This window comes from Erpetoichthys calabaricus, chromosome 15, assembly GCF_900747795.2.
Source record: "Erpetoichthys calabaricus chromosome 15, fErpCal1.3, whole genome shotgun sequence".
Lineage (NCBI taxonomy): Eukaryota > Metazoa > Chordata > Cladistia > Polypteriformes > Polypteridae > Erpetoichthys > Erpetoichthys calabaricus.
The window spans coordinates 1112332-1128885 of NC_041408.2; the positions used below are offsets into that span (position 1 = coordinate 1112332).

Here is a 16554-nt window from a genome sequence, read left to right on the forward strand (position 1 = left end):
CATTGACAATCATGTTACGTTATTTTTAAAATGTTTCCTTTTTTTTTCATAACCTCTTTAACACACTACTTCTCCGCTGCGAAGCGCGGGTATTTTGCTAGTATATATATATATATATATATATATATATATATATACATATACACACATACATGCAGTTTTAATAACACAGAAATCAATATAAACATTAACATCATTATCATATGAGAATATGAAGTAATATATAAGAAGCACATTTCATATAAATATAAATTATTAAACAGTAAAATCTTCTTCTGTAATTTGCTACCGTGGCAATTTGTGTGTCTGTCCAGGATTTTAAATGACCTGTAGCTCGCAAACCGTTTCACCTATACACTTGAAATGTGGTACACAAATAGTACGTCACGTCTACTATCCGCTTTATGGGTGATATATACATATACACATCCACATATCAACATATATATATAGACATATATACACACACACACGCTTTATGGGTGATGATTGTTTTACTCTTTTTATGTTTATTTTATTTTATTGTAGAATCAACTGGTATCTGCGCACAGCAGGGCAGCCGTGGGCAGATGCGTATGGTGTATTCACTCCATGTTATCGTGCATTGCGCTGTCACTGGTATTTTGATAAAAGAATTTGAACAACATATAAGAAGCATATAAATTATTAAACAGTAAAACATTAACATTTAAGAAGTAAAGTTACATTAAGTACTACTGCAGTGCCTTCGGGTATACCTCATTTTTTGTTTGCCCATTACATGCTTAAATGTATACATTTTTTGGTGCACCTACCGGAGAACACGCGACATATAACCGAGCGTGGGAGAAGCATGGATTTTAAACACGCGTTGAGTTCATCTGCTGGTCTCCCTCGTGGAATAACTGGTAATGTTTGACTAAAATGTACAGCGAGTAAAACGACATTACCTCCTATTTTTTTTTTTACGATCTCTGAGATCTTGCTTTTTTCGGTTCAAGGCTTCATAAGCTGTTTTATGTTGTATGGTGTACTTATCCCAAACCATCATCTTTGAATGTTGCAAGACTTTCGCCTTGTATGTAGATCGGGGTAATTACATTCATTGCATTCCTAGTCTGAATCACAATCTGATTGTATGGGTGGTTACCTGGCACTGTAGGGTTGCCACCCGTCCTTTAAAATACGGAATCGTGCCGCGTTTGAGAATGAAATTGCTTGTCCCGTTTTGAATCAATACTGGACGGGATTTATCCCGTATTTTTTTTATCATTTTTTTTTTAAAGCAGCGTCTCATGCAAATCATCCCACACGCATTTTATGAAGAAGCCTCCTTTCCTACTTTTGATTGGGTAATACTTGATGTCATCGTTAATTTGATTGGTGTTTTTAACTGTCCAGTGAGGAGGGCGTGTCTTTTAAGTACAGTCTGCAAAGTGTTGGCACTGAGATATGGCGTCAGCGCCATAGTTGAAGCCCCTAACGTTGCGGTCAGCAAGTCGGCTAACATCCGCCATGTGCCGTCTTTCAGTTGCGAGAAGCAGATCATAGAATGGTTGAAACTGTTGCCCCTAACGTTGCGCCACGGCGTCTGGTTCGTTTATACCTCGTGTCTTCTCATTAAACTTTTATCTCACGAATATGTTATTGCAATCCGCAGCGGGAGCGTTTCTATAAACTTAATTAAAACTTACGTTTTACACCGTGCTTTGTTTCCCTTATGAACATGCTTGTATGCTTAACTCGCTCCGTTCTCAATTGTTTCATTAATTTTTTGCTCTTCGCTGTTTGCGGCTGTTCCTCCATTTCCCCCTACTTCATTCTTTTATCTCGCGAATATGTTATTGCAATCCTTAACGGGAGCGTTTCAATAAACTGATTGAAAATAGTTTTGCATTTACCTTTTTAGTAAAAGGCGAGCTTTTAAGCCTGAGAAATCACCCCGTAAATGCACACGTTTAATTGCACATGTGTTAATATGTATGCTTACACAGTATTAAAAGACAGTCAAAAATTAACGTCATTTACCTTCGTTCCCGCGTGTGACTCGTGCTGTAAATCTCTTCCTTGTTTTTAGTTCACGTGATTACGTAGGAGGCGTGATGACGCGATACGTGACTCCGCCTCCTCCATTACAGTGTATGGACAAAAAATATGTTCCAGTTATGACCATTACGCTTTGAATTTCGAAATGAAACCTGCCTAACTTTTGTAAGTAAGCTGTAAGGAATGAGCCTGCCAAATTTCAGCCTTCCACCTACACGGGAAGTTGGAGAATTAGTGATGAGTGAGTCAGTCAGTGAGTGAGTCAGTCAGTGAGGGCTTTGCCTTTTATTATTATAGAGATATATATATATATATATATATATATATATATATATATATATATATATATATATATATAATATATATATATATATATATATATATATATATATATAAAATATATATATGATGGCAGACCAACCACAATTGTTACCTGGTAGGTAACCACCCACACAATTCAGGCGGGACTCAGACTACGAATGCAACAAATATATATTATATATGCACACACACAAAATGTCGACCGTAAGCTTCATCATTCGATACAGAGTGCGTTTACATGCACACACAAAACTGGGATAAGGTGAGTAATCCGGGTACGGCAGAAACCTGCTTTCTTAAAAATCTCTGTTTACATGTCAGAGTCCAGTTATGGAGTTCTCAATTGACAAAACACTCCAACGTCATTGAACTGCACAAAAACAAGTTCAACGTCATCATCGCCCACCATGAACCTGAAAACAAGCATAGAGATGGTGGTCATTTTCTTGTGTTTTGTATAGTCAGGTAGTCCTTCATGTGCTGTGAAATAAATAACGTTCGTCCCCACCCTGATCCCCTGAAGATTTAAAGTATGGACACTGGCCGCTCTGTTGTCCGATTACAATGTTTTGGTACATCAAAAACAAATTGTTGGATTAAAACTAAAAGATGACTTTTTAATGTGCTTCTGTTGCTGGATTGCATGCAGCGCACTCTTTTCCACTTGGCTGTGCAGCTATTGCTTACAAAGAGCAGTGTATCAATTCATGTGCCGCTTACCTTACACCGAGTGCTGCTGGGGTAACAATAATACAGGTATTATTATGATAAGTACTGTGTTGGGCTACTCGTTACTTTAAAAATTAATCAGACTACGTAAGGCACGTTATTTTTAACGTTACCCCCAACACTGCTCCCGAGATTAGGCTGCGGAGTACAGTGCTGTACGTTCAGGTCATCGACAATTCTTTAGGGACTTGTGAAAGACTGATCCAGATTAACTCAACCAGGAAAAGAAATAATGTGATCGCCCGAGCGTTTGTCTCAGGAAACAGATCTTATAGTCACTTCCATCGTCTTCTAGCCGTTGCTATGATATGCGCAGATGAAACAATTCTCAAGTGTAAGCCAGTTAAGCAGTTACATGGACACATGAGCAGGTTACTCACCTTACTAAATCTACACCTTCTTCTCAGAGACCAATATAACCTTCACTTCATAAGGTTTATGTGGCATTTCAGAAGAATAACTGGGTTATGATGTCGATACACTCAGCGCACACAAGTAGATCCTGTTTGTTTCTCCACTGTTGTGAAGTGCCGTTTATTCAAGACAGGCCTCTACTTTCTCATGTTCGGTTTTTCCTTCCACCGTTACCCTTGACTCCTGCTGGATTCACGTCACATGACAATCCACCATTAGGTGATGTTTGTGAGGCACACAAGGATTGACAAGGGCGACTAAGCTGGTACCATTCTGGTCTACGTCTCGGCGCTGGCGGCAGCTCACACACGTGCGCTCATTTGTGTTCAGACTCGTTTGTTTCACTTGTACGCGCAAAACAAAAGTCACTAGCAGTTATTGGGATTTATGTGTTTGCTCGTATCTGCAGATTGCACCGCAGCCCAAGGCCCGCCTGCACCAAACAGTCATTGCATTGCCACTCAGTGGTAACATTTTCGCAATCACCTAAAAGTTCACTACAGACTGATGAATGATAATAATACAAAAAAAAATTTTCAAAATAATTACTGAAAGAAAGGCGATATCTGCAGTAGTTCATATTAATTATGTATAAGTGTATAATTAAATAATTGTGTACATTTCTGACATGCTAATCATGCCTTCTTCATAAGCAAGAAAATGAATTCAGAAAACTCTGTAAAGAAATCCTGGAGTGTAATTAAGCTCGTTATGTCTGTCATTACCCAGAAGGAATAACGAAAGAGTGCATCACAAGTGAGACAAAGGGGTTACCAGAAACCAGGTGCTTCTCAGACAGCATGATCTTAGTGACGGGACTGCGATGGACTGTGAACGTCTGGAAGAGCTGAGGCCCAGATCCTACCGTCTCCGGGTGCTGCACAATCACCCGTACCGCTCCAGAGCTTGTTCCATAGGAAATCTCAATCCAATTTCCACTTACACCTGAAACACAACATCGTTTGGCTTAGAAAATACACCGAGAGTGTTTGAATGTTCCATCAAAACTCAAGTGTTGAATGAGGCTGATCGATTCATAGAATTAAAAATTAAAAAGAGAGAAAGCAATGCAGATTTTGAAATAACAGTGCAGTGCCAAGTGCAGCTACCTCACAGCCTGAAGGTCCAGGGCTCGGTTAAGAGCATTGATCGCGGCCTTCTAGGACTTTGCCCCTTCACCCCTCATCTGCACACTCCATTTTCCTCCCACATCCCAAGGATGAACATCTTAAGATTAGTTGGAGACCCTTGAATGTCTCAATGTGACCATTTTAGTGAACATACACTGGCAATCCATTCAGGCTTGTTTCTCGTTTTACCCACAATGCTGCACAAAAACCTTTAATTCACTAAGCAAGACATCCAGAACATGAATGGCTATGGATTTATAGTTGAATGCAAGTAAAACCCTGTAGAAGGAGTAGAAATCATACTCTTCTACCAGAGCTGAGACACCAGGGAAATGTGGGAGTGTGAGAAAGTGAAGCCGTCTCCCGGGATCCACGTTAACTCCTAGAGATGCACAGTGGAGAGCCGACTGACCAGCTGTGTGACAGTCTGGAATGGCAAACGCACCGGGCAGACCACCAGACCCAGGAACGAGTGAGTAAAGCAACTCCGATCATCCATCCGTGTTTACTCACATCTGCCTCCTGAAAGCCTCACCAGAACACCATCTTCTGTTAACTTAAGATACGTCCACACAAGGCAGAGCAAAGCACCTTTGTGGGCTGCAGAGTCAAACATGCAGACTCGTCATCTCATCTCCCATATCACTGGCACTGCCCCTGGAGTGGCGGGCACCGAGAAGGTATACCTACTAGTCTTAGGTGTGAGATAGACGCTCAGGGCGGTGATGGCATCATTTGAAGGATCGTGATAAAGTTCAGTCACGAGAAGATCGTTATCTTTCATCCTTAAGGGAAACTTCTGCATATCTGGAAAGAAAGACACGACTCGTAGTTTAAATGTACCCTTAGTAGGCATTAACTAACATTTTGGAATGCATCATTTATCTTCACTCATAATTAAATTCATCTCTACTCTCAATTCAAATATTTATTGAAAGACACACACAAAAAAAAAAACAACCCTAATAAAATAATAAAGCCAACCTTCGGCAGCCCCCTCAAAAAAGCCCACCAACCTCAAAGCAGATTTTTAAGTAGCAACATAAGAGGAGCCTGAGTGGAATGACAAGCAAGGAGTGGCGCTGCGCCAACCCCACCTAGGAGGCGGAAAGCTAAGGGTCAGGATGGTGGCAGAGGCCATGGGGCATCTCCTCTCAGATTAAATGACGTCTTTGACCAATGACCAATATGCAAATGCCTTGATCATGGGAAAGGCGCTATATAAACAAAATGTTTTATTATTATTATTATTACCATCATCATCATCGTGTCGTGGAGAGATAAATTAAAAAAGAAAGATTTCCAGACAGTGAAAGCGGGCATCCTGAGCAAGGAGTGTCCAAAGGGCAAAACAGAAGAAGTGGAGAGACGAAGAAGAATGTGAGGAAGACGGGGGGTTGGGGGGGTTGTGGATACTGTTTGAGAAGAGTAAGAATCACTCGACCAAATGCTGTAAACACCGAATGGCAATTCCAAGACATGTGAATTATGGTGGCCAGTGATTTCAATGAACAAAGGTGATACAAAGAGTCGCGGCCTTCCCAACTTACTCCATTTAAGAATTACAGAGGCCACAGTGCTCTTGGGACCCTTCAATGCCACCGCTATGACTTTCAGCATGGCCTCCGATATCGTAGCTCGGTTGTTGTTTTGTTAGACAGGTCCGACTTTCCTGATCACGTCCAGTCAATTGAGTTGACCACACGTGGACTCCAAAAACGGCGTAGAAATACCTCAGTGGTCATCACTACAGTGGGATGTCTTAGCAAAGGGTCTCAATGCTTGCATCAACGTGACACTTCAACTTTTTTATTTTTTAGTAAATTTCGAACAACTTCTACAATCCTGGTTTCGCATCGTCATTCTGGGATGCGGATGACGGAAAAAATGAACGATTTTGGCACAAAGCTGCATGATAAGTAAAGGGGTGTGAATCGTTCCACTGTAATGCCTCCTCATTTTTAATTCTTTGTCTAATACAGGAGGAAAAATATAAATAATTTTCATTTAGTTTGGTTAACTGGCTGTTAAATTCATATTATTTGTTGTATCCATAATCACATGCTGTCACAAGAGGTACATTGTGGCACATTTATATGATGTAGGGTGACATCAGAGACTCTGGCAGTTTACCTCTTTTTCAGTTAGTGTTCAATGTTAATGAAGAGCGTCATCACGCACACACACGCACGTTAGGTTTGACACACAGAATAAATATCAGATCTTAGCAATGTGTAATAATAATAATAAACTTCCAAAGCTGACGGCAACAAATAAAAGGAATTCCCCATTTTCAGTGTCTCACCAATATAATATATGGATCCATTATTGCATCCAAGGAGAAGAAAGGATCCTGCAGTGTCGTAGCTTGTGATTGGAACGACGTCCTGCACCTACAGAAAGGAACAAACAGGAGTGGGAGGTGAGGGAGGCATTCCAACTAGGAGTCTCTTTAAACAAATCAGATCCTAATCTACGGTACGTCATTCAGAGTAAAGAGCCTCAGGAAAACTGCAGCTCCACTGGTCACCACTAGAGGGCATGGAGCAATTCAGGTCAGAGTTTGATTTTCATGTCCACGTTGACCCACGCCGCCCGCTGAGTTCCTTTTCAGTTCTGCCCGTGGCAGACGACTGGGCACATTTGGCTTTTGGCCCCCTGAATAGTTCAGCTGGGATTTTTGCACAGAGGGCTTTGTTTGCCTCACATTCTTCTACTTTATCTTTTTGTAACTATACCTCTTTTTAGCTACAGTGGATATAAAACGTCTCCACTCCCCTGCCAGTACTGCAGATTTTGTAGTTTTTGGTGGATTTCTTTGTCCTTTTTCACTAAACCACTTCTGATTTGTTTTCACCTTCTTTCTATATTTTGCAGTAAAGGTGGACTATGTTCTGAGAGGATCTTTCTTGGTTTCTTACACAAAATCTGCGTTTTTGGCAGGGGTGTGTACACGCTTTTTATATCCACTGTTGTTTTGCAATTACACAACGGCACACAAGACGGGTTCTTAGCGTCAACTTCGTGAAACTTCTCCAAATGAAACTCTGCAGTTTTGGCCATCACTGCCAACGAGATTCATTTACCTGCACCTCTCGCAGCGAGCAGAACTGGAGGGGAAACAGAAATCAAAGCGACAGCATGTTTGATGGCAGAAATGTGGAATCCTCTAAATGAAATCTGATGGCATTATTCAAGTGCTGCGGTGGATCGGATAATCTGCATCACGACTCTTACCAAGACATGGAGACCACTGACTGGGTCAAGTGCACTGAATGCCGAGTGGACAGGTGCTAAAGGATCACACAAACCCCAAAATGACTTGGCCTTTCTGTTATTCACCCCATGGGAGTAAATGTTGATCTCATGTCTTCATGGAGAACAGAGATCACAAAGACTGTCAGACACCGGGATTCAAGCCGATTTGAACAATGTCCTTAATAATGCATGATCCACAAGTTAGTTATCCAGTCATACAAAACAAGTATTTTTTTGATAAAATGTTGCTAAAGAAATACGTTTTAGAACATCTGAAGAATTTTTGACGAGAAGGCATTCAGCGAATTTCTCCAAAGCGACATCAAGTCAGGCTTTGAAGGCCCCTAACGTCTGCCCCACCACTTGCTCGCTTATTCTATGTGTCTGTGGTTCTCTGTTTGGACTTCCTGAAAGGTTTCCTTAATGAGTTTCCAACTGTGGCCCCCGAGTTCTCGATGAGCTCATTTTAAAATAACAGCCTGGATCAGCCATACTGATTCCTTTTATAATTTTAAGTACTTCACTTACCTTAATCTTCCATCCATCCATTTTCCAACCCGCTGAATCCGAACACAGGGTCACGGGGGTCTGCTGGAGCCAATCCCAGTCAACACAGGGCACAAGGCAGGAACCAATCCCGGGCAGGGTGCCAACCCACCGCAGGACACACACAAACACACCCACACACCAAGCACACATTAGGGCCAATTTAGAATCGCCAATCCACCTAACTTGCATGTCTTTGGACTGTGGGAGGAAACCGGAGTGCCCGGAGGAAACCCATGCAGACACGGGGAGAACATGCAAACTCCACGCAGGGAGGACCCGGGAAGAGAACCCGGGTCCCCAGGTCTCCCAACTGCGAGGCAGCAGCGCTACCCACTGTGCCACCGTGCCGCCCCTACCTTATTTGTTTAAACTGAAAAGGTTCAACTCCATTAATCTCTCCTCCAAACTCACGCCCTGCAGTCCTGCAATCAGTGAAGTGAAGTGAAGTTCTCTCTCCGGCAATGTGCCACCGTGTCTTCCATAAGTCGCTCTGCTAGCACCCACCTGCCAGTGCTGCGTCACTGCATTCCATACGCCGACTTTTCCTGTGTGACTTGTTGCCACCAGCTGATTCCCAATGAAGAAGAGAGCGTCCACCGGTACTCCCAGGTTAAACATACCTAAACGTAAGCAAAGAACTGGTGAGGACCACTGCACACACATGGCAGTCCTTACCATACCAGGCTGCACTTGTCATTACAACACACAAATACAATTATGTAAAATGTGAAGAACTGGGGGACCACCCATGTGCCACACGTACAGCTAGGTGAGTGGGGAGGACTGCTGGAGTAGCGCATGTCGTTGTAACTCAACAGCCTTCCATGCCACATCGTCTACTCTCTAGCTGGCCCCCTCTCAGCTGGACAGAAGAGACCCTTACACCGGAGTGCTTTTGATCGACTTCAGTGTTCAACACCATCATCCTTCAGAAGCTTTTAGGGAACTTCGGTCTGCTGACCTAAGCAAATGGATGGACCCTGAATTTCCTTACAGAGAGACCCCAAACAGTGCACACTGGAAACCCTATCTCCTGCACCATCTCGCTGAGCACCGCTGCCCCCCAGGGTTGTGTTTTCCGCCCACTTGTGCTCACTCTGCTGACTCGTGATTGCACGGCTGAGTTCGATTCCACCATCATCATGAAGTTTGTGGCTGACACAGCAATGGTGAGTCAGTTTACAGAATGGAGAAATGACAAGTGGCGGACTGGCGCAAGTGCAACAGTCTGTCTCTTAATGTGGACAAGACAGAAGAGATGACTGTGGACTTCAGGAAGGCCCATGCTGTCCACACCCCCCCATGCATCAAAGGCTCTGTGGTGGAATCGGTCAGGAGCGTCTCTACCATTTTTACATTCCTCACCTCTGTAACTGGTGGCAGGCCTGCAGGGGTTGCTGGGCCTTTTGGTAGATACTGGGCCAGCAGACAGGCAGTAATTCCTTTGACCACCAGAGGGAGCTCCTTAAACTTCTTAATCAGAGGACTCAAATAAGAAAATGAGTGCCATACTGGGACTCACAAAGACGATTAGAGCCATAGAAACACAAAACTACGATGGTCACGGTAAAAAAAAAAGGAAAAAGTTTAGGATTCCATTCAAGCAAATTTCTCTGATAAAAGTGGAATGCAAATGTAAATTGTTAATAAAACAACACTCATCATTCACAACAGGGAACATCGCTGCCAGTGTAAAGGCTGAGCATAACGTTTTGTAAATCAAACAGACAGAAAAGCTTGATACGCAGTGGGGTGTGAGGACGTGATGTTTGAAAGGACAGGACGAATGGTCACTTGACTTATGACGCCAGATAAGGAATAAGGCAGTAAAAGTAACGAATTTATCTCATCTTAAATAACATTTTCAAATGAGCTCCACCACTACGAAGACTGAATGAGTTTGGACATCCATCAGTACGTCTCAATTTTAATTCAATCATCTGAGCACAAACAGTCAAATCTCATTGCCAAATTGTCCCTACAAATGTATCTTCTCTTTATATTATACTAGCCGTCCCCCGCAGTTCCGCCCGTGTAGTAGTGAAACAGGACAAACTTTAAAAGTCAACAAACAAACGGGTATCACTAGCTAAGCGGAAGGCAAGGTCCACTCCAAAACATGGCCAGAGGTAGAGCGACTCGAACATAGGGTGGCGCGTGAGTGAGGAGGGTCCTGCCCGGCTCCCCACGCCGGACGTCACGCTTCCCCCTCGGCCCCCAGCCTCTTGTCTCGGATTAGTCCTGCAACTCTGATACTTAGCTGATGAGAGAAGTCGCAAAATCAACAGGAATGTTTAAACAAATTATAGAAAAGAAACCCGATCTAAATCCATGAAGTAGTTCTCTCATTTGCTAGCTAAGTGGAGGTAAGGAACGCCATGAGGTATGACGTGTGAGTGGGGAAGACCTCAAATAAATCAGTACCACAAGCGAACTATGATTCATAGCGTGATGAGAGAAGTCGCAAAATCAACTGGAATGTTCAAGCAAATTATAGAAAAGAAACCCAACTAAATACGTTAAGTAGTTCTGTCGTGAAAAGTAGACAGACAGACAGACATGGATTTTAGATATAGAGATACGCAGGACAGGGTAATTCTTGATGAAGAATTTGGTGATCCTTCCAGTCTGAAGTGTTTCATGCTGGTGTTAAACGCCAAACTCCGCTCGACCGCCTCTCCGGCCTTTTGATCTTTTCTGCTGCCGTTCTTATCGATCTCAGTGGTTCGACAAACACGTCCCGTTGCACTCTCAGTAGACTGAAATGTATCAAGCTGCTTTTAGATCGAGTCAAGAGAAGGTTCGTTTAACTCGATACAACAACACGGCGGTTACAGATTTGGATTCAACGGCCAGCACAACCACAGCCTGAAACTCGTCACATCCTTGCACTTCGCCAGCTCTTTTCATTTTCGACATTTCAAACTAGCACTGCAGTTCCTTCACCTCGCCAGCTCGTCTGTCATCCCCTCCTCTCTCCTCCATTCTTACTCGCCTCTTTGCTCGTCAGTCATGTCAGGCTGGTGTCGTGGTGGACATGAATGCTCTCTTGGAGACGTCAACTGCATTTATTTCAGAGTCCCTGTACCAAATCGCATATCGCCACACTAAACAGAGGATGGTATATCACTCATAACTACCACACAGTCATGGGGCGAGTGGCCCACGAGAAACACAATCTGTGACCCAGTTTGAGCTGTGACCCCTGGTGTAAGAGGCAGTGCTCTACAGAGGTGACCCCGGGTGTTCTCTAGCACAGTTTCTGGACGTATCCCAGGGATCAGACGTGAAAGAGGCTAACGGCCAGAGAAATTGCGCTGGCAAGCACTCACCTGGCAGAAAACGAGAACAAGCCAAGGAAAGGAGACAGAAACAGGAAGACGGAGGGTCCAACAAATAAGCAGGTTAGCCAAGTGCATCAACCTCCCAACCAGGCCAGTTTAGGGTGACAGCTTGGCCAGGAGAGGCAGTGGCTTTGCAGCCATTTTCTATAATAATAAACCGTCTCTTTTACTTAATGATGGTCTCCTTGGATATTTTTATTGGTCAGTGGGTTTTGGGGTCTGGTCAGCTCAGTATGTCGTTTGCCATTTTTGTTCCTGATAGGTTCCTTCAGGTTTTGACTTTCCTGAACCCTGCTTAGAAGATGCAAACATAGCCATTTTTACTTTACGGCTTCCCTGCCCACCTTCTGTATGGCCCCTCTGAAAAGAGCAGCTAGTGCAGACAATGGCGGCCATTCCACTAGGCTGGAGCGCTGCGTATGAAGTACAGGGTGTCCCCCTTGGACCCGAGGCACAGTCTCTAACCTCACACGATGACAAGAGGGACTTCAAGTGGCTGACCTGGGCGCACAGGCCCGAGGAGCCTCAACCAAAGCCGAGCCATTTATTGATAAGATCAGCAAGACGCGCAGAAGCCTTCCTCTGCTGACGCGTTGCTATTTTGTAAAACGCTCGCTCAGATTTTCAGGTTATAAGAGAATAGTCGCTAATAAAAACAGAACCAGAACTGATTACTCCAGAGAGGGGCGAGGGTTCGGGAGGAAATCCACCCAGACAGCTGGGGCAGTCACAAGAAATTCAAGATGTCACTCCTGCTCAGGCCTGGCACTCTTGAAGGCTGTCGAGAGGAGGAGAGAATGGATCAAGAGTGACAGCTCCTTGTCTTAGGGGGCCCTCTCCGTGAAATAGTGCTTATTGCAGCAGTGCGCCAACGCTGTTTCATGTAAGTAATATTGAAGGCAGTCCAGCCGCTGGGAGAGCTCCATCACGGCACATGCCAGCTCGTGTAATTTTGTTTAGAATCTCCTGTCAGGCAGTGAGGGCCGCTCAAACAAGGCCGAGATTGTTTTTCTTTGATGCTGCTCTTGATTTGTGTATGCACTCATCTTGGCCGACATAAAGCACGAGCCACCCACCCACCTCGGCTTGTTAAAAAATAAAAAACAAAAAACGGATGTTTACTCTTCACTACCTGCAAACGGGCAAAGGTGGAGGACAAGAATCTGAAGGCCCCCCAAATGTGGCTACAAAAGGGAAGATAGGCAGTCCGGCCACTGACGCCACATTGTGCCCGGACAACGGTTCAACTTCAAGTTTGACTGCACTCTCAGATGTTTAGCGCCTTTTCTTATTTGCTGATATTTATTAATATTATGTTTTATGTAAACAAAGGACACGGCAGAAGAGATTGATGGGCTACGTGAACAGAAACACTAACCAATAGGGTAGATGGACAACTGAAGAGAGGGCGGAGTCCTGGACAGGAAAAAAAGAGACAAGATCCTGATTGGCTCGTATAGTCAGGTGTGAAATGGAAGAAGAGGGACTGGCTAAAGCTCAATGGCTAACAGAATCAAAGGGTGGGGGAGAGAGAAGTAAAGGCACAAGTGGTGGTCTCGGGTCAAAGACAAGCCCGGACTGACACCATGACATGGGGGGTTAGGGGTTAGCGGCTTCAGAGGCTTATTGCGCTCAGTCCCTGAACTTATATACATAATCAATAGCAGTAAGCCCCCGATGTTTCTGTCCATGATCTACAGTGCATCCGGAAAGTATTCCCAGCGCTTCATCACTGTCTCCACATTTTGTTATGTTACAGCCTTATTCCAAAATGGATTAAATTCATTTTTTTCCTCCAAATTCTACACACAACACCCCATAATGACAACATGAAAAAAGTTTACTTCAGATTTTTGCAAATTTATTAAAAATAAAAAAAAAACTGAGAAATCCCATGTCCATAAGTATTCACAGCCTTTCCTCAATACTTTGTCGATGCCCCTTTGGCAGCAATTCCACCCTCAAGTCTTGTTGAATATGATGCCACAAGCTTGGCACACCTATCCTTGGCCAGTTTGGCCCATTCCTCTTTGCAGCATCTCTCAAGCTCCATCAGGTTGGATGGGAAGCGTCGGTGCACAGCCATTTTAAGATCTCTCCAGAGATGTTCAATCGGATTCAAGTCTGGGCTCTGGCTGGGCCACTCAAGGACATTCACAGAGTTGTCCTGAAGCCACTCCTTTGATATCTTGGCTGTGTGCTTAGGGTCGTTGTCCTGCTGAAAGGTGAACCGTCGCCCCAGTCTGAGGTCAAGAGCGCTCTGGAGCAGGTTTTCATCCAGGATGTCTTTATCCTGACTAGTCTCCCAGTCCCCACAGCATGATGCTGCCACCACCATGCTTCACTGTAGGGATGGTATTGGCCTGGTGATGAGCGGTGCCTGGTTTCCTCCAAAACGTGACGCCTGGCATTCACACCAAAGAGTTCAATCTTTGTCTCATCAGACCAGAGAATTTTCTTTCTCATGGTCTGAGAGTCCTTCAGGTGCCTTTTGGCAAACTCCAGGTGGGCTGCCATATGCCTTTTACTAAGGAGTGGCTTCCGTCTGGCCACTCTACCATATAGGCCTGATTGGTGGATTGCTGCAGAGATGGTTGTACTTCTGGAAGGTTCTCCTCTCTCCACAGAGGACCTCTGGAGCTCTGACAGAGTGACCATCGGGTTCTTGGTCACCTCCCTGACTAAGGCCCTTCTCCCTCGATCGCTCAGTTTAGATGGCCGGCCAGCTCTAGGAAGAGTCCTGGTGGTTTCGAACTTCTTCCACTTACGGATGGTGGAGGCCACTGTGCTCATTGGGACCTTCAAAGCGGCAGAAATGTTTCTGGAACCTTCCCCAGATTTGTGCCTTGAGACAATCCTGTCTCGGAGGTCTACAGACAATTCCTTTGACTTCATGCTTGGTTTGTGCTCTGACATGAACTGTCAACTGTGGGACCTTCTATAGACAGGTGTGTGCCTTTCCAAATCAGGTCCAGTCAACTGAATTTACCACAAGTGGACTCCAATGAAGCTGCAGAAACATCTCAAGGATGATCAGGGGAAACAGGAGGCACCTGAGCTCAATTTGGAGCTTCATGGCAAAGGCTGTGAATACTTATGTACATGTGCTTTCTCAAGTTTTTTATTTTTAATAAATTTGCAAAAATCTCAAGTAAACTTTGTTCACGTTGTCATTATGGGGTGTTGTGTGTAGAATTCTGAGGAAAAAAATGAATTTAATCTATTTTGGAATAAGGCTGTAACATAACAAAATGTGGAAAAAGTGATGCGCTGTGAATACTTTCCGGATGCACTGTACAATATGGCCTCTGATCAATGTTACATCACTAAATGAACATGCGTGAAGGCCCAAAGGGACCCCAGCACTCCAATCTTCAACTTTAAATACTTGTAAGACCACGCGTGACAATCACAGAGAGCACAAAGACCCGACACCTGCAAATCCTACAAATGCCGCTGGTGCCCTCAGCACCCATTTAAGGCTGCTCCCCCCTACTCCTGACCTGGGACAGGGCCAGCGCAAAAACAGCGGGCTACAATTTCTGTCAGGCGGCAGCAGTGCATTGGAGCAAGGGTATCGTCATCAGCGCATACAAAGCTCTGCAGCGGCCAAAGCAGAATCTCATCTAAGACTTCACATTCGCACTTAAGCCAGATGTGGAATGGGGGGCCGACGTCGTCCAATACGAGACTCAACATCAGGCGAGCGCCCAGCCATCTGTTGAGTCTGTAGAGGACGTCCGTGTGGGTTAAACGCCCATAAATCACTCCAATAAGCCCACGTACGAGGAAATGAAGCACTTGAAATATTTCAACAATAGACGAGGACGCATCTGAAAGACTCAAGTTCAAGTGGAGCATTTAAATGCATGTTGTGTGTAAATCACTTAAAATTTGTTAAGCTCCATTTACTCCTGAGCACAGCTACAGAACACATCTCGACACATCACACCGGTATGCTTGACACGACATCTTTATAAACCGTTCTTTTAAAGCATTGTGCATGAAATATTCCCAATTTAAGGAGATGCAGCCTGTAACGTCTTGTTGGAACGCGATTATGACCCAGATACGTATACCCCGAGGAGCTTAGGTAAAGAAATGTCTGCACTAAAAATCTCATTATCATTAAATAAGCAATTCTGAAAGGAAAGTGCGAGGCGCATATGGACGCGTCTCCAGCTGCTTCAGTAAAGACCGCTGGGGATTGCACCTCCGCCCCATATCGACGCACAAGATGCTTGATTTGCTTGATTAATAATGCTGATCGTTTTATAATGATAAGCAAAAAACATTTTGAAATGTAGGCAGGTAATTAATAAATAAATTAAACAGCTTAGAACCTGTCAGGTACAAAGAAAGGAATCAGTCCTCAAAGTTTGGAAACTGCGCACACAGCGTTAGTGACGATGTCACACAGAGGGGACACTGCACGGTATCCCACTACTGAAAGCCCCAATTTTTAAAACATTACAGTATCGGCATTTCTTTAACTTCGGTACTGGGAGTAAATAATAGATTTCAAGCACCTTGCGCTCAGTTGTCTGTTACTGCGATCACAACCCCTTCTCCCCACTCCTCGATGAAATATACGTATTACCTTTAGCTCGAGTCACACGGGGGACCCCACAGGCTAAGTGTTTTCAAATGCATGTATTAATATAAATGGGCTGGAGACTCCAAGGGGGACCCCAGTCTGCCCCCGGGGCAGCTTGTATGTATTTGTGTAGTGCGTCAAGGCAGGGGGGCACATGATTGTGCTGCGATTGTGTGACTGTGTATTA

At 44.2% G+C, this 16554-nt stretch overlaps 1 protein-coding gene across 1 annotated transcript in view; it reads right to left on the reverse strand.

Moving 5' to 3' along the window:
- Window positions 1-16554, reverse strand: part of kctd3 (potassium channel tetramerization domain containing 3) — a 44292-nt gene that overhangs the window by 9242 nt on the left and 18496 nt on the right. Inside the window, exons 10-13 of the mRNA XM_028820248.2 lie at window positions 8931-9046; window positions 6925-7012; window positions 5310-5426; window positions 4264-4434 (exon numbers count right to left, since the gene is read on the reverse strand). Of these exons, the coding sequence (XP_028676081.2) occupies window positions 4264-4434; window positions 5310-5426; window positions 6925-7012; window positions 8931-9046 (492 nt within the window). The remainder of the gene's footprint in view (window positions 1-4263; window positions 4435-5309; window positions 5427-6924; window positions 7013-8930; window positions 9047-16554) is intronic.